Below are 18,785 nucleotides of genomic sequence, written 5' to 3' on the forward strand. Positions count from 1 at the left end.
CAATTACATCAGATAATAATACAACTACAAACTATGTGATAAACAAATAAGAAAATTATAAAATATAAAACTAAGTTTACCTACATATGAAAAAATTCAAGATGGCTAGAGAGCTGGGCTGTTAACTAAGGCACAGTTTAATTGGCACAACGATTAAGATTAGGATTTGAAGGTTGTTAGTAATGCTGATTTGTGTGTTGTGATTGCAGTTGTGGGCTTGTACTGCTTATGGCTCTAATTTAATTCTTCTTTTTACGTAATATCGTAAGGTCGATGTGTCGATAAAAAAAAATTCAAGTTGTATAATGGGCTCCTATAGGTCTTTAATTTGAATCATTTGGGCAAGTGGAGAGTCCTTGATAAAATTAGTTGTATTAGAAAGAATACGTGATTTAATGAAACCTACCCAAATTTAAAGCAAGTTTGAGATGATATTCATTCAACAATTTTCTAAGTAACAGACCTAAGGGAAAATTATAGACAAGCTGTAATTGAAAAGAAAATATACGGAATGGAATCCGGACATGTGGGGACATTTTTTTTCAAGGAAGATAGCGCACATAGAATATCAAAAGAGAAAATAAACAATAATTAGGAAACCAATCGAGATGGACTATGCATCAGGGACTGTTTAAGAATTATATTATATTGAAAAATAATACTAGTATGAAAAAAAAACAAAAACATTAGTAATTACTGTCAACTGGCCAAATTAGGTATTTTGACATTTATATAATTGAAATACTTTTAAGCTACTGACAAAATTAAGGTTTTTTACTGTACCGAATGAAGTTTTTATAAAATAAAATAAAAACCTTCAATTATTCACCAATACTTTAGTTACGCATATCCAATTCAATATTTTAAAAAAAAACATTAAATAAAGAAGAAAAATATTTAGAATATTACCAACTTGAACCAGACAACTTTTTTGGATATAAACAATATAGCTCTAACAATATTAACAAATAAAAATACAAACATTTATAACTCCACAGTACCTATTCCACCCGAATCACCAACTGAAGCAATAACATATAATAGCTCATCAGTGACCGCCTGGTTTGATCTGTGGGGAAGTGGAGGATGTGATATATTATATTATACAATTGAATGGAAAAAACAAAAATCTGATGAGTGGATTTTAAGTGATGGCAGCAAACCAGTAATTCCAACAGAACGTATGTATACTGTTGAAGGTCTTGAGCCGGCAACTAAATATCAATTGAAAGTTATTGCACACAACAATATTGGGTCATCGTATGCATTGTATAACTTCACCACGCTCACTATTGATGGAGGTATTTTTGAATATCTTATTAAATAACTAAAAAGGATAAATAATAATTTATCTTCTTTCATGTATTTTTACACAGCGACTGTTATACCGTTTGATTTATATACTGAAATGGCACCCGAAGAAGCTTCAGTATTTACATCAATCACAACTGCAATTTCTTTGATAATAGCTTTAGTCGTTGTATCATCAATTGCAGCATTTACATACTATTATAAAGTAATGAGTAAGTATTTTTCAGACTTAATATTACATGACCAAAATTGTTTAAATCTAAATTTACACCAGAACGCTCAGATGAAGAATCAGTTAGAGATCAAAGCCAACGGAGCCGTGATCAACGATATTCAGTCAGGGGGCAATCGCAGCAAACATTAAGTTGTGATTCTGTTACGTTCAAAACCGATTCAACTGGTATTTTTTAATTATGTTACAAAATTACTGAACTATTATATACATTATACATATTTTATTCATTTATTTCAAGAATATATGGATGAAATTTGTCCGTATGCAACATTTGAACTTGCCAAACAACCACAAGGTGAAAGTACGTTTAGTGGTAATATTTACAGTGGTCCATACCATTCAGTTAGAGGTTCATTTGTATATCATCAACCAAAAGCATCAACTTCCGAACCCTATAATTTTGTTCAAGTAAATAAAATATTATATTTTATCGATCTTAACTATAATTCAACAAATGCAGGTGGCTTTAGTTTATCTTATATTCCAGAAGCTACTAACAGATTGACCAAACTCATATAAGATCACATGATTTTTTATGGTCCTTAGAAATGGGCTTCCTGAATGCAATAAAAAAAATTGGTAGAAGTGTAGATCTACTATGGGAAGGGGGGGGGGATTATAAGAAATCAACCGATTTCAGTTCATCTGCCACCAACACCAAATGATTCTATAGATTATTTAAATATGTTATTAGACAACAGACAGAAAATCAGAGTCAAACTTATAAAAAAATGTTGGTGGCAGTCGCTCTAAAACCGCTTGATAAAATGGGTAAGATCAAATCGTCAGTAGCTGCAGGACTACTATTTTATTTTATTTTACTATGTTTAAACTGTTTACTTATGTTATGCTTTTATTACTGTTGTATACGCCTAATATGAAAATAAAAAATTCAACAAATTATAAATAATTTAACAAACGTTTTCTCTGAAACAATATTGTTTTAGAGAAAAGAGCCAGAATACACAAAAGTCCGTCAAAAAGGAAGAAAACTTAGAGATCCTCATTCCGAAAGTCAAGGTGATAAATATTTAAAAATATAATCTACCTAGATAAGATTTTTATTTCTTTGTACATATTTTGTAGTGTGTATACACTATTTAAAATTAAGTAGTTTCTATTAATTAGGTGCTATTTAAGTTGAATTTTGAATAGTAGTAATATAGTAATATAATAAGGATTAAAAAATAAACATTAAGAACTGGTCTGTTTCAGAATCAGACAATTTAGGTAGTACAGATTCTGAGGTAAAGCGGATTCTAACACTTCACCTACCTATTTCAGAGTATGACACTCACGGTAGTGACTCTGACAATGGTGAAGCAAGACGAAATCAATCAGCAAGTCAAGAACTTGTTTCCTTTAGACACCGAATGAGTAGAGGTATATTAAAAATATTGTACCTTAAATATTAAAATATGTTAATAATACACAGTTATAATGAGTTTATTTTATAGAAGTGAGTAATGAAGGCACCAGCTCTTCGTCAGAGACCTCGATAGCAGAAGTCAGAAAACCCTCTGTAATTCCTCCTCTCCGAAAACCTAAATCAAAAAGTCAAATATTTACAAAAAGGTCACTGAAGAATAACAGTGGGTTTTCAAATCATAGTGATGAAATTAATTTTAGGTACAGGTTTTAATAGTTTTTCATCAATTTTAAATAGAATATAATACACGTTTTGGGTTCTAGCGAGCGTTTAAATCCTCCGGCTAGGTTTTCAGACTCTAGACCAATGCGACAAAACGAAGGAAATGAATATGAACGACGCCCAAAAATATCGTCTCATCAACGAAGATCACCTAGAAGACTTACACAAGAGACTTCATTCCAAATAGATGTCTAGTCAATTTAGTTATACATACAACGCAACATTTATTTATTTGTATTTGACTAAAACAATTTTTTTAATTCCTACATTTTGTACTTTTGTTTATTGTAAGACTCAAAATATAATATTTTTTACTTTAATACCCAATAACTTTTATACCTCTTATTAAACAAATCTAAATTTAAGTTTAATACATTTCACAAATATTTTGATCTGTAAGTTTATCGATAAAACCAATTATTTATACAACCTATTTAATTTCTATAAATATTTTATAGTTTAAGAGTAAACATATAATTTTTAATTAATTAAAAATCTATTAACATCTCCATAAGTTGCTCAAAATAATTTAAAATCCAAATAAGTTTCTATTCTTTAAAACAACTACAACATACTATTTTTGAGTTCTTCTTTACCATTAAAATATTTTAAATGTTAATTCTAGTCAAAGCTAAAAACTGAAATATACCCTGTATAAATACATTATATATATGTTTATATTATTTTCCACCAAAATAATATGTTTATTAGTTTCATCAACATTAAATCATGGAATAATTCAACTTCATTACCAATTTGTCATAACTACCTACAGAATATAAAATAGGCAACAAAAAATCATTTTTATAGGTACGTAATTGAATCCTATAAATTATCTTAAGTACCTATATTGACTTTATTCAAGTATATGCTGAATCATGAGCTATGGTTTTAATGGAATGTCAAGCTCAAAATGGTACTATCATGCACTATATAATACATATAATTAAATACATAATATAATTATTTATTCAGTCATTTATGTGTTAAGCTAGTCATAAGATAATAAATAATAATAAAGATTAATAATAGATAATAAAATATCATACTTGGATTATTCACTTTATAATTTCCGTAATGCATGTTTTATGCTTATAAAAAGTTTTCGTGTAGGGACCTACAATATAATATGAATTACTATATAATATTCTCTTTTTATAATATTCTTTAAATATTAAAATATGAATTATGTTTAGGCTGTTGTTATATGAGCAAACAGAAAATAGTTTTAGAGGTATAAAACTAAATTAAAGAATTAGGTAACTGTTATTTTGTTCTGTTAGTAAAAACACCGAAATGTACAGTTGTAATCTGAATTGTATTACAACTGTGTTCTTATATTCAATTATATAATAAGAGATTCAATAAATATGTGTACCTATTTCATTATTATTTTTACGTAACTGGTACCTATAGGTACATATTTTATTGTTGTAGTATTTAACTGTTTGCAAATATGGTATGTTATTTGGAACAAACGGTTTTTATACTTGTAAAGTATATTATTTAGTATATTTATACACTATGATATATATAAATATAATAAATCATTTACTTATATTGTATAAGTTTAGTACCTAGATAAATTCCATTAATATTATTTCCAGTTAAAAGTTATAATATTATTAAAATGTTAATTATGTATACTTTGTTGCAATTTTTTTATTTTATATTGACGTTTGTATTGATAGAAAAATGGTTTATGTAGAAGACTTTAATAAAAGGTTCTGTTTTTTGTATAAAATAAAGTCGGTAATGCATTTGAAATTGGAATTTTTCATCTGAGATCAACTCAAAAAACAAAATTGTTCAACAGCACATAGTACCTATATGAGTTATATTGTAGTATAGGTATATAGAATATGGGTTGTGGATTTGTGATGGTGTAATATAAAAACATATAAAAAAAATAGAAATAAATTTTAAGAATTTACAACATTGGGAACACACCTTGAAATCAGCAGTGTACAATCACAATATTCTTATTATACCTACCCATAACACCCTTCACAATAATTAGCATAATAGCATATCAAAGATTGGTTAAGTTAAAAAGCACTCACAGGCAAATTCACTTTAAAAATCAAATATAATCAAGATAATTATAATCCTTAATCATTTTTTAGAATCTAGTCCACGAGAGTTAATAAAATTTAACATACCAATATCAGTCTATATACTGATCATTAGTTCGCACATCGCTGCAACATATCAAAGTTTTAATTAATAAGGAAAGTCGGGTTGACAAGGATAACATGTAACGATGTAACAACATAAGTGTCTTAGTCTTAATATCATAACAAGGATAAAATGATGACTGGCGCAGAGCTTTCCTTGTTATGATATTAAAACTAAGGCAGTTTTGTTGTTATCCTGTGTATTCTAGTCAGTTATCCGAGTCGTGACTGGGTAGATGGTAGTAATATATGGCAATATGAGTTAGTGTTATAATAGTCAATATCAGAACTGGCAGAACTCGTTGAGGCAAACAACCAGAGGGTGCTTGAACAAATTATACAATTGTGTACTCATGTGCTCATGTGCATCGTCAAAGGAGTGGCGTAATTAGGAATTGGTTCCGAGGTGGGATATACGTTTTTATAACCCTAATAATGGCCGGGGGGCTATGCCCCTCTCATCATCCTTGTTCGTTAAACTTCAAAGATCATAATATTATATTAATTATTATAAATTAATAATGAGGTAAATCTTAAATGGTTTTATACTGGTTTTTAAAAATAATAAAGCAAACAATTAAATTAAATATATTATTCATAAAATAGGTAAAGTCCACATTTCTTTTTTTCTTTTTTTGTTACAATGTCTAGTACCTACCTATATGTTAGATCTATAAGATTCAATATTATATCCCAATGCACTAAGGTCATTCAAACGTTCCTATTAATTTTTTAAAAATTCATAATTATTAATAAATTTGTCTGGGATTTCAATGCACTTTAAATTGTTTTCCTAATCTAGCCACGTGATGCTCATTGTATAAAATACACGTTTCATGCACTTTTGTAACACAAAAAGAAGTTTTAACTTGCACCTAATTGTATTTTTTGAAAATTTAAAATTTTAAGGTTATTTCGCTATTATTTTCAGCATTTTAAGCTTTTTGAGGCATTTTTATTTTAAAACCTTAAAATATTTTAAAGCCCAGTGCTCAAGAGAATTTAATATCTATTTATTAAAAAAATGGCATCATAATTACGCCACTGGTATCGTGGTATGAGCACAGAACAATATAATATTATATTAATTATGAAGGCATAAGATCATAAAGGCCGTTAAGAGTAAGTGTAGTTTTAGATATATTATGCAAATGTACAATTACTACAACAGTGAGAGTAGGTCGTATTTTTCTGTTGTAGTGTCAAGTGTCAATCTCTACTATCTATTAACCTTGATTATCCCATATTATCAGAAAATTACAATTGATAATGTTATCACAATGCACTGGTTTTGTACATCTTTCGTGTATTAAAAATTAAAATGGGCAGATAAAATATCGGAAAACCACTTAAATTTAAGTTAATTATTGTTTATTGTATACTATTAATTGTAATTTAATTTTAGTTTTAATTGTTCGGAACAGTATTCATCCACAAAGTATTTTATAAATTCAACCAAAAACCAAAAATGTCTTTTGGTGGTTTTATTGATTTCTTTCAAAAAGGAAAAGTAAGTGCCAAAATATTGTATTATAGGTATATTTATATTACAAATAAACTACTGCAGGCAGTATTAAATTATCCATTAAAAATATATTTTCAGACTTTTAGGCCGAAGAAAAAGTTTTCACCAGGCACTCTTCGTTATTCGTTGTACAAACATGCACAAGCTTCATTAAACTCCGGCATAAATTTAAGGAGCGCAGTGCAATTGCCACCGGGAGAAGACTTATATGATTGGATTGCTGTTCACGGTATTATTATTAAATCTTAAATTTGTATTTACAATTAAAAAAAAAATTATATCATAACAGTAAGTTCAGCCCAATTCACCAATTATATCAAAATTCAATGAATATACTTGCTATCCAAATCCTCTTAAAACTAAATTGAATATTTATTTAATGTTTTAGGGTTTAAATAGGTAAACAAGTTTTTCATATACTTAAATATACGATATGCAGACATGTAGTCATAATTATTTTGCACATTGCCACATATTTTACAAAAATTATATAGCCCCTAATAATCCTAAAATGTATTCAAAATAATTCTCATTAATTGTATAACACTAATCACAGACATAGAGCACGTGCTACTTAGTATAATTGTGTTCATATTAGTTATATACTGTTGATTATAAAAAAAAATGTTCAATAATATTTTAGCTTATAAATATTATACATAAAATTTAGGATTTAAAGCATAATCTATACTTAACTAAAAATAAAAATTTGAAGGTGTTGCTATACCTGTACTTGTATATGAATATTTTCACTGTTAAAAGTCTATGGCTTCCACACATTATAGATGAAACCTATTTTTCACCTATTCCTGTGTTTTGTATGTGAATCATTTAAATATAAACTACTATCTTCTTGTAAATATAATTTATATGTATGAAATTGGATCTTATTTTACCTGAATTATTATTGATACTGGCAATACCTGAATTTAAGTAATAACCATATTACAAACAAATACAATGAACTCTATTTATCTTAAAATATTTTTTTTCTCGGAAAAATAGACAATAAGTAATTTACCGAACATTCTATTTTGTTAAAATATTGTCTTTGCGTACCGAGTCCTAACAAAGTACTAATTTTCATTTTCAGTGGTCGATTTTTTCAATCGAATAAATTTGATATATGGCACTGTTTGTGACTACTGCAGTGATACATCTTGTCCAACCATGAGCGGTGGGCCAAAGTTTGAGTATTTATGGGCTGATAAAGACAGATTTAAAAAACCTACACCGTTACCAGCACCTCAGTATGTTTCGCTGCTCATGGATTGGATTGAAGCACAAATCAATAATGAGAACCTGTTTCCAGTATCTACAGGTATGTTTAAATGAGGTCTTATAATAAGAGTACACCTAACATTATTAAAACTGTTATACTTTTGTTGTATTTGTCAATAGATGTACCATTTCCCAAGACTTTTATGCCACTTTGCAAAAAAATACTTACTCGATTATTTAGAGTATTTGTCCACGTTTATATACATCATTTTGATCGAATTATATCTATAGGCGCAGTAAGTATTATTATATTTTGCTACAAAAATAAAATAAAATGTTCAGCTTACAATGTTTTTTCTTACATATTTAATTAGTTCAAATTTGGGATAGTAATCATATTAATGAATTATTTCATGTAACGATAAGTGCAAGTAAAATTAGAACAAGCACTTAAATATAGACACCCAGGGGCAGCATAATTTGTATCTGTTTTATAGTACGGTTCTTATAAATCTTTATACAGCTGTAGCTCTAGTCATTCAGTCAGTAAACAATTTTTATTAGTTCAAGAAATAAATATTATATAAATTTCTAAGTTATATTAACATGACTTCATCACTAAATGCTACTGCTTATTAATTTAAATTACTTAAGTATCTTATAATTATCATTTTATATTTATTGTAGATGAACTGTTTGTTCATTGAAGAGATGGGATTTTGAAATTGTAATATCGTTTAGCACATAGCTTAACATCTTGTATGTTTCTTCTAAACTTGAGAATGATGGGGTTATTTCATTAAATTGAAAGGCAATGCGTAATATTTATAATAAATAATAGTCCTAAATCAAAATGATTAAATGCTGTAAAATATCAAAAACAAATTCATATCACATATTGCAATAACCCTTGAAGCCCTTTCGCAGTAAAAATGAACCAGTGTAATATAGCTAGATTGTAGCCACAGTCCTAGGCATCTTCAATAATACAAAGATTGTTAATAAATACCCCAGTTTCTTTCATTAGATTCATGTAAATATGTTTTTAGTTAATACTGTAATGAGCTACATTTCATTTTTTTTTTTTTATTTAGTTACCATTTAAAATATTATTAACATATCTACAGATTGTTTTTATCTAGATACATATTCCTATACTTGTAATTGTATTTTATGTTACAGGAACCACACGTAAATACATGTTACAAGCATTTCTATTATTTCATAACAGAGTTTGATCTAGTCATAAATAAAGAATTGGAGCCATTAATGGAAATGACATCGAAAATGTGCCAGGACTGTCTTCAAAATGAATAAGATTTTAAGATTTTGTAACCAGAATTGGTATTAATTAAAATAATTGTATATACTTTAAGAAATACTATGTGGCATTTATTTTACAATTTTGTTACCTTTAAAAATGTATATTTTTAAATAAATATTACCTTGTTAATTAAATTAAGAGTTGAATAATATATGTATATAAAATACATATTATGTAAAAACAAGAAAGTGGATTTTAAGAAATTTTATTTTATTAATAATTAATTATTACAAAACTTAACCCTCTTGTGTACGAATACGTGCGTTTCCATTGGTTAATCTGATAGATAACTCTTGGGCTCTAGAAACAATAGTTTTACGATTTTTAGATGAAACACCGTGAGCGATCTCTCCACAGTATTTTCTGTTCTGCATCATCAACATTTCCAATTCCTAAAATTTGAAAATTTCATAAGAAATAAGAATCCATACAGGTTAGGTTCAAAGATCTAGTAGTACTTACTCTAACATTGTGCACAAGAACTTTACGGAATTTAGAAGGCAACATGTGTCTGGTTCTCTTGTCGCTACCATAACCAACATTGGGCATCAAATACTGTCCCTTGAATCGTCGTCGGACTCTGTTGTCAATACCCTTTGGTTTACGCCAGTTGGGCTACAAAAGAAAAACAATGAAGAAAAATGATACCATTGAATATCATATAGGTATTGGTTCCAAAAAAACTTACCTTGAGTTTGTCATAACGATCACTTTGATGTCTGATGAACTTCTTGGTACGTTTTTTGATAATTTGTGGGCGATACTTCGGCTTGATCGACATGGTTAATCTGAAATAACAGGATGAAAATCAATCTCGGTTTGTACGGATTTAACTGATCTTACGAGACAAAAACATATACAAATATGATTAATGTGTCATTTCGACTAAATAGAAACACTTAATTGATTCTTTATAAAATCGTATAAAAGTCATTTCTGAGAGGATCAAATTGATAAATTCGGATAAAAATCTCACAAATATACTTACAAATGTATAGAATTGATACACGGGAAAAGCGGACGTACTCCGAAATGTCGTACCCAGAGCGAATAAAAGTAAACAACACAGACTGCGAACAGTATATTGAGGTTATGGTTATCATCTTTAACCGTGCTCCATATGATATAATCTCATTAAAGGTATACCAACCTCACGATTCTTACAAAGAATGTTGCTATCAGTGACGCCCAAATTCAAAATGCAATCACTGAAAACCACGATGTAGATAAAATATATCTACATCGTGCTGAAAACTATGGAATCGTATTAAAAACCGGCAGTCTCTAGGTATTTAGCAGGTTTATGGAAAAATTATTTATTAACTGTTGAATATCAAATTTCGTCAGATTTTAACTTCAGATGTGCTTCAAAATTATTAATGGGATAATAACACTAAACTTCTGAAATCAATTATTAATATAATATAATTTAAGAATTTCATAAGTTATAAAACAGGAAGACAATTTTTGAATATTTTTAACATATATTACCTTCATCACTTGTATTCTTCCAGTTACAGGCCATGGTTGTATTATAAAAACTAATTTTGAAGTGATACACTTTTTTTTTTGTTTAATTGATGGAAGTTTTTGTTATCCCTGCAGGCTGTCAAATTCCTAAATTCAGCCTTGTCCTAAGTAAAACTGTTAATTATTGATAAGAAATTATTAGTAAGTAGCTGCAATTTAAATACAATATTATTTATACTGTCAATTTTCAATACTACCATTTATCCATTTTACTCTGTGTTTTGAGAATATTTTATATAGTATAACTTATATCTATGCACCAGTTGAAAATTGTTTCAAACTACCTACCTACACTTTTTTATTGCATCGAATTAATTCATCGAAAATTGACATTGTTTGACAACGGCAATCTAAAAATAATTTGTCTATTTATTAAGTCAAATCATTATAGGTAATTCTAATCAAAGTTCATCGAAAACGTAACTTTACCGATCACCAAAATAGTCAATGTTTATCAAAATCGATATCAGTAAATCGTTCAAAAACACTTTAATATAATATAGAGAAAAATATACTATAGGTCTTTTGTCTATAAGTATATTACCTATATTATAGATTATAGTATTTTTATACTTAATAGTTTTACATAAATAGAATATTTGAAAAAAATATTCAAAATTCAGTCAATAATTTACCTCAACACCCTTCGTCATAAATGCCTTTTAGATATTATAATCGATTTGTTTCACTTTTAAGCACGACTATAGTGACATAACTATATAACAATTACATACATGATATATGAGCAAAAGAGAAAGTTTTCATATAAAAAAAACTTTCTTGAAATTTTATAAATTTAACTACACACCTGTAATTACAATACATGTGTATAGTAATAATTGATAACATTATGATTATTTGCCACACAATAGGTATAGCTAATAATTAGCTAAATGCCTATATTATATGTTTATGCAAGTAGGCATACTGCGTACACCTAACACTGGAATAATACTTATCAATGAGTACTTTTTAAACTTTTTAACTGCAATTGGTCCCCTTTTTTACTTTTGAAACACTAACTACCTTAACATAACTAGAATTATGAGTATTTAAAAATTGTAAATTGTTTGTAGAATTTAAAATACTCATAATTCTCTTTAAAATTAAAATATAATAAAAAGCCCAGCTTTTCGTAATAATCTTACCTTTAATTTTAATAAGAGGTCAATTCACTCGTAACTTTTAAACTGACAGAGCTAAACGTGATCTTCTGAGAGTACAATTTGGAAAGTTACGCACTTGTAAGACGGACTAGACGGAGACAACACATGCGGGTATAACGTCGTTTTACCTATCAAAAAAGAAAAAATACATAATATAAATATAATAAAATATACCATTCAGTATGCTAAGAAATAAACTTCTTTATTATAAACTAAATGAACTTTGATGTCTTGTTCAGTTTATTGTAAAAATAGGTAAACATCAAGACTCTGATGTTCAAAAACTAATTTAACTAAGATGGTTGCATATGAAACAAGCAAGCAATCAGTTCCATAATGGCCAAATTATCAGATGCTCACCACAATCAACTTGCAGAATATAGAGCTTATATATAGTCCAATGAATTGAAATTGTATTATATCTCGGTAAACAAGGTGTAGCATTCCGGAGGGCGGAGACACTGAGAAATGTTATTTAACAGAATAGTTTTTTATCTATTTATACTTGCTTACTTATTTATTACCTAAATAATTATACAATATAATACACCTAATGTGTTAATGGTTTTATAGTGTGCATTGGGATTGGTTAAAGTAATTATACAATTTAAGGCAGATCAGGTATAAAAGTATGCATCAAATCGAACTTATGCAAATTGCCTACCAAGGTGGCTGAGTTGCACTTATAGCCGCTCATCGGCGTGTCCACAATCAAAATGAAAAATGAAATTAAAATGAACATTATATTCATATTATAGGGTACCAATGCACTTAGAGGGGTCCGCTACCTGATAATTTACTGGTCGCATCATCACAAGCGAGTCTCATCTCATATAATTGGCATTTTTAACGGGCAACGAAGTGCACGGGATCAGCTAGTATAATATTATAATATAGTTTTGTAAAAGTTAACGTATCATTTTATTAAGTACATAATATACCATACTAATTATTATAGACTATAGTTTTTACAATGTAGTAATAAGTATTTTAAGTATTTACAAATGATAAATCTCATCACAATATACACCCTATCATAGAATACTTATTCATTGTTGAACTATTCACTATGTCTCTACTAAATACTAGTCTACTATTGGACCTGGTGGCTGGTACCCTATCGTCTCTATAGAGTACAAAGTGCAGAACCACACAATAAACTAAATTAAAATGTATAATTTAATAACTTTTTCTGTGGAATTAAAACAATTGTGTTATTTGGATGCGGTAATGCGCCATGCTCGACGGTCATATTTAAACTTGTAATATTTTCCGTCAGTTTATTGGCTACACTGATGATGGTCGAACTTTTTTCCTTCTAGAAATTTCCATAGATTGCTCAATGCTCACTTTGGTCCCGGCTCCCGGCTTCAAAATTCGCTCATTCAACCCGTTCTATCTTGTGATTTGGTGCGGTTTTACGAATCTTGCTTGTTTTATTTCAAGTGTCAAGTCGTTAAATCTTCGACACTAAATTCTATTCCTATCCTGCCGAACCGTTCAAATTATTTAAGGTAAGATAAAATTCATTTTTGTCCGATATTAAATTAATGGACGTCGATATTCTACAATTAAAACCAACAACACGTATTCTAACCTTTGCACGACCCGGCCGGCTTAATTCGATATTGGAATAACCTAATTTGTCGGCACAATGTAAGTTTCGGCCGATTGATTGTCTTCGTACTTAGAATTTTCCGACGATCTTCCGGTTTAAGATAACTAACCGGTATAATTAAGAATATAAGAATCTGTGTAGAGGTTACCCGTCGAGACTACCCATGTGGTTTTTTTTAAAAATTATTTTTGAAAAGGGGTATGCTAAAATAATAAGTGAAATTGGAACTAAAACTTTTCCTTATTTTAATTATTGTTTTGTTCAATAATATATAATTAAAAACTATAATACATATTGAATTGACTGTCGATTAAAATTAGTTTGCATTCCTTGATTAAAGTATCAATTATTCAGGATAAAAGTTGTAACTGAAGACCATTTTTCAGAGGATATTATCTTTTTCACTTTTTATCCAACTACAATTATAATATTCATACCAATTTAAGAACATATTTTTTTCTATTATTTCAATTGAAACATTTGACTTGTTTTTTGTATTTTTTTTTTTCAACATTAAATAATAATTGGTTTTTATATTTAATAGATGTACCGTATCTCTGCCGCTCTTGCTAGAAACAATGTACCCAAATACTTTGCAAGAAACTATGCCAAGGACATTAAGTTTGGGCCTGAAGTGCGAAAACTTATGCTTGAGGGAGTTGATATCCTCGCTGATGCTGTTGCTGTAACCATGGGCCCAAAAGTGAGTAAAATTACTAAATTTATTAAAATTTTACATACCAAGCATGTTACAGTAGTATCAATTATTGATATATTTCTGTAAACATTTTTTTTATTTATGTAAGTAGTTAAATGTTCTAAAAACGATGGTGGTATCAGAATTTGGCTGTCGAACTTGGTTTTGAAGTTATAGTTTTATGAAGTTCGGGACCTACCCAAGGTGGTTATACATAACAAGCTAAAGGGATGTTTTTGATTTTAATTGTCAGAGCTAGAGACCACACCAGGTGTATATGATAACACAATAAACTTAAACTGTCTCCAATTTTGAAACTGTCTGACTTCCAAATTCTGACTTTACCATTGTTGTTTTGAGCATACTTCAGAGGACACCACGCCCTCATATGTTTGTCTCCGTTTTACAAATTAAAAACAGCCAAAACTGTTTAGCGCAGGAAAGAACCGAGAAGGTTAGTTATAACTAAGAAACTAAATATACACAATGAATAGAGAATTGTAACTGTGTCAAAACATTTTTATTTTTTTCGATAAGACAATATATCAAAAGTTATTGAAGTTTAGAAAACGTAGAAATATCAGATTTTTAATTGTATTATAACTTTTTCTTATTAATGATATCAAACAAAATAAAAACATTCTGATACAGAAAATATTATCTTCCATATTATGAACACTTTTGGTGTCTATACTAGGACTACATTGGTCTGTCCCGCCCAAAACAGTTTAGCCATGTTGTACGGTTGTTAGACAGTGAGTAGTGACAACATATGTGAGTGTAGTTTCCTCTCAACTACTTATGTTAATGTGTCCGGTAAAACATTAGAGTTCTCAAATATTTTGTTGTCATGTCATTTATGTCTTATTAATCTAATGAAAACAATATTTTTATTTTATTTTTTAGGGCCGTAATGTCATCATAGAACAAAGTTGGGGTTCTCCTAAAATCACTAAGGATGGTGTAACTGTTGCCAAAGGTATTGAATTGCAAGATAAATTCCAAAACATTGGTGCTAAGCTTGTGCAGGATGTAGCAAATAATACCAATGATGAAGCTGGTGATGGCACAACAACAGCTACTGTATTAGCACGTGCTATAGCTAAAGAAGGATTTGAATCAATTATAAAGGGTGCTAATCCTATTGAAATTAGACGAGGTAATTGGAAGTACAATTCTGTATGCAATAACAATTTTAAATAATTTTATATTTTTTATTATCAGGAGTTATGTTAGCAGTTGACGAAGTTAAAGTAAAATTAGGTGAATTATCAAAGAAAGTTCAGTCTGCAGAAGAGATTGCACAAGTTGCCACAATTTCTGCTAATGGCGATACTAGCATTGGACAACTTATTGCTTCTGCTATGGAAAAAGTAATGCTTCTACTCGTTGAATTATAATCATGGAATGAGCTGTCTTTTATTTTTTTATAATTTTTTACTGACTACTGATAATAGGTAGGAAAAGATGGCGTGATAACAGTCAAAGATGGAAAAACCTTAGACGATGAATTGGATGTCATCGAGGGCTTAAAATTTGATAGAGGGTACATTTCCCCATATTTCATTAACTCAGCTAAAGGTAAATATAAAAAAAAAATTATTTTTAACTACTCTTAATATTATTAAATTATTCCATAGGTGCCAAAGTAGAATTCCAAGATGCTTTGGTGTTATTCAGCGAGAAAAAAATTTCATCTGCTCAATCATTAATTCCTGCTTTAGAATTAGCCAATGCACAACGTAAGCCACTTGTCATAATTGCTGAAGACCTTGATGGTGAAGTTATTGGAATGCTAGTTTTAAATAGGTATTATTTTCTAATATGTAATAACTAATTATGTGTTTCTACGTGTTTGGTATTATTTAATAAATTAGATTTATAGCCAAAAATAAATTTTTTCAGATTGAAAATAGGTCTTAATGTTGCTGCCGTCAAAGCACCTGGATTTGGAGATAATCGCAAATCTACATTGACTGATATGGCAATTGCAACTGGAGGTGTTGTTTTTGGACAAGAAGGTAATGAACTGAAGATAGAAGATATTAAAGCTGGTGATTTTGGCGAAGTCAAAGAAGTAGTTATCACTAAAGATGACACTTTGCTTTTAAAAGTAAATTTATTAATACATATGCATTGTCGTTATATTTATACTAATAATACTTATGAGTAGGGTAATGGCATACCATCTGACGTTGAACAAAGAGCTGAACAAATTAGAGATCAGATTAAGGATACTTCATCTGAATATGAAAAAGAAAAACTGCAAGAACGTCTTGCAAGGTTAGCATCTGGTGTTGCTGTGTTGAAAATTGGTGGTAGTAGTGAAGTTGAAGTCAATGAGAAGAAAGACCGTGTTACTGATGCACTAAACGCCACCCGTGCAGCTGTTGAAGAAGGTATTGTTCCCGGAGGTGGTACTGCTTTAATTCGTTGCTCATCTGCATTAGATGGAGTCAAAGTAGCCAATAAAGATCAGAAAATTGGTAAATATTTAGTTATCACACATATAATGCACCTTGAAAAGATTATTTTAATAAATATATGATTTGATAGGTGTTGAAATTGTACGCAAAGCATTGACCATGCCATGTATGACAATTGCCCGAAATGCTGGTGTTGATGCTGGTGTTGTAGTTGCTAAGGTGTCTGAAGGTAAAGATGCTTTTGGATATGATGCAATGAACGATGTTTATGTTAACATGGTTGAAAAAGGAATCATTGATCCAACCAAAGTGAGTTAAACTAATATATGTTGATAGAAAATCCATAGATTATGCGTACATACATGAACATATGTATTTAAGTGTGGGCCAAATGGAGTATAGCTTTTGATAGAGCGTGGCGGTAGTTCCCGCTATAAACTTGGGTAGTGTAGATTGTGTTGTTCTTATGGACTTCTGCGTTGTATAAATTTGTATTTAATTAATAAATTAATGGATATTGGATTGATAAAAAAATTTCTTTATGATATCATCACTCACACTATACCTTGTATATTAGGTATAAGGATAGGATATCCTATCAAATAACAAAGCTCATTATGTTGGTAAGAAAATATAATATATACTGGGGTAGATATGGAAAGTTTAATTGTGTATTAAATTCTTGTAAGCATATAAATTTTATAATTTAACTTCATATTATATCTTCATAAACATATTTGTTTTAGGTTGTCAGAACAGCATTAACTGACGCTGCAGGTGTTGCTTCATTGTTGACTACAGCAGAAGCAGTTATCACTGAATTACCAAAGAAAGATGAGCCATTACCCGGTGGTGGTATGGGAGGAATGGGTGGTATGGGCGGTATGGGAGGAATGGGTGGCATGATGTAATAATTTGTTTTAGAAATCACAAAGACTGACATCGCAAGTGGCATAAATATTTTTCTATCCTAGTTATGTGTTGTTCTCGATGTTTTATTTTATAAGAATCAAATTTATTAATTATTAGTAACACTATTAGTTTTTTTTTATACATATTTTTTAAATTCATGTGTTTCTGTGTACAAATGGATTGTAAGTTTCATTAGACACACATGTTAAAAGATATTTTGTCTATTGCATAGATGTTTAAATTGGAAATTGTACAAAATGTTTTAGGTCATATAAAACTCATTCCAAAAATCATTGCATATTTTTGTTTTTTTTTTATTTCAATAGTAATGAAAAGTGATGTTGTTGCTATTATTATTGTTTTTGTCTAGCGCCGTAGCATTGTAATAAATTAAATACTGTCGAATACATTAACAACTATTGTTTTGTAACATTTTTTTTTTAACCATAACTGTTTTAGTCAGTATGATGTGATTCATTATTCTTGTATGTACGTTAAATTTAGAATTAACATCAACATCACATTTTATGAATATTATATATAATATATATATATATTTGAAATTCAAAAATTATTCTTCTTAAATAGAACAGATTTTTTTTATGGGAAACTGCTTGAAATAAAATTATTGGTTTGCAAGAATGTCAAAAAGAGGAATACTCAATCTTAAAAGATACTCAGGGTGGTTTTTCATAAAGATTTTAAATTTTCAAATGTAAAATTCATCACATTCTAATTTTTAAAGTTTTGTGGTGGCATTTTTTTTGGAGTTACATCAAAAACCAAAATCGATTTTGTCCAAAACCAATACATGTACTGAAAAACCATGACATTTCCGATTCGAGGCTAGTGATTCCCAGAAAACAACATTAGAGGATAGATATTTCCCATTAGGTGCTTAATAGTACAAAAAAGCATGCAATTTACTATTAAACCATTGACTTTACCCATAAATGAATTGCTTACTAAGTGGAATATGACAACCGATGACA

At 29.1% G+C, this 18,785-nt stretch overlaps 4 protein-coding genes across 6 annotated transcripts in view; 3 read left to right on the forward strand and 1 right to left on the reverse strand.

Annotated features, from left to right (window-relative positions):
• The window catches only part of LOC111040482 (Down syndrome cell adhesion molecule-like protein Dscam2), a 68,294-nt gene extending 64,298 nt beyond the window's left edge, over positions 1 to 3,996 (forward strand). The window contains exons 25-32 of one of the 3 annotated variants that reach the window (XM_022324412.1): positions 999 to 1,301; positions 1,377 to 1,523; positions 1,586 to 1,711; positions 1,785 to 1,954; positions 2,494 to 2,566; positions 2,762 to 2,929; positions 3,004 to 3,175; positions 3,263 to 3,996. In XM_022324412.1, coding sequence (XP_022180104.1) covers positions 999 to 1,301; positions 1,377 to 1,523; positions 1,586 to 1,711; positions 1,785 to 1,954; positions 2,494 to 2,566; positions 2,762 to 2,929; positions 3,004 to 3,175; positions 3,263 to 3,392 — 1,289 coding nt within the window. In that variant the 3' untranslated portion in view covers positions 3,393 to 3,996. Of the gene's footprint in view, positions 1 to 998; positions 1,302 to 1,376; positions 1,524 to 1,585; positions 1,712 to 1,784; positions 1,955 to 2,493; positions 2,567 to 2,761; positions 2,930 to 3,003; positions 3,176 to 3,238 lie in introns of all 3 variants that reach the window. The other 2 variants (XM_022324413.1, XM_022324411.1) reach the window with 2 other exon arrangements.
• Positions 3,997 to 6,647: 2,651 nt separating this feature from the next.
• On the forward strand, positions 6,648 to 9,573 carry LOC111040512 (MOB kinase activator-like 3). The gene is made up of 5 exons (XM_022324447.1): positions 6,648 to 6,884; positions 6,978 to 7,128; positions 7,993 to 8,220; positions 8,301 to 8,416; positions 9,303 to 9,573. Exons 1-5 carry the CDS (start codon positions 6,843 to 6,845, stop codon positions 9,435 to 9,437), a joined length of 672 nt encoding a protein of 223 aa, XP_022180139.1. The 5' UTR covers positions 6,648 to 6,842; the 3' UTR covers positions 9,438 to 9,573.
• Positions 9,574 to 9,633: 60 nt separating this feature from the next.
• LOC111040516 (60S ribosomal protein L32) lies at positions 9,634 to 10,514 on the reverse strand. The gene is made up of 4 exons (XM_022324450.1): positions 10,433 to 10,514; positions 10,133 to 10,232; positions 9,907 to 10,059; positions 9,634 to 9,836 (listed from the first exon to the last, which is right to left on the reverse strand). The coding sequence occupies exons 2-4, from the start codon at positions 10,223 to 10,225 to the stop codon at positions 9,681 to 9,683; spliced, it is 402 nt and encodes a 133-aa protein (XP_022180142.1). The 5' UTR covers positions 10,226 to 10,232; positions 10,433 to 10,514; the 3' UTR covers positions 9,634 to 9,680.
• Positions 10,515 to 13,476: 2,962 nt separating this feature from the next.
• On the forward strand, positions 13,477 to 18,143 carry LOC111040515 (60 kDa heat shock protein, mitochondrial). Its single transcript, XM_022324449.1, has 10 exons — positions 13,477 to 13,654; positions 14,303 to 14,461; positions 15,362 to 15,614; positions 15,680 to 15,828; positions 15,913 to 16,036; positions 16,096 to 16,264; positions 16,361 to 16,568; positions 16,629 to 16,941; positions 17,012 to 17,190; positions 17,628 to 18,143. Exons 2-10 carry the CDS (start codon positions 14,303 to 14,305, stop codon positions 17,790 to 17,792), a joined length of 1,719 nt encoding a protein of 572 aa, XP_022180141.1. The 5' UTR covers positions 13,477 to 13,654; the 3' UTR covers positions 17,793 to 18,143.
• Positions 18,144 to 18,785: the final 642 nt, after the last annotated feature.

The sequence above is a fragment of the Myzus persicae genome, unplaced genomic scaffold (genome assembly GCF_001856785.1).
Source record: "Myzus persicae strain clone G006 unplaced genomic scaffold, MPER_G0061.0, whole genome shotgun sequence".
Taxonomy (NCBI): Eukaryota; Metazoa; Arthropoda; class Insecta; order Hemiptera; family Aphididae; genus Myzus; species Myzus persicae.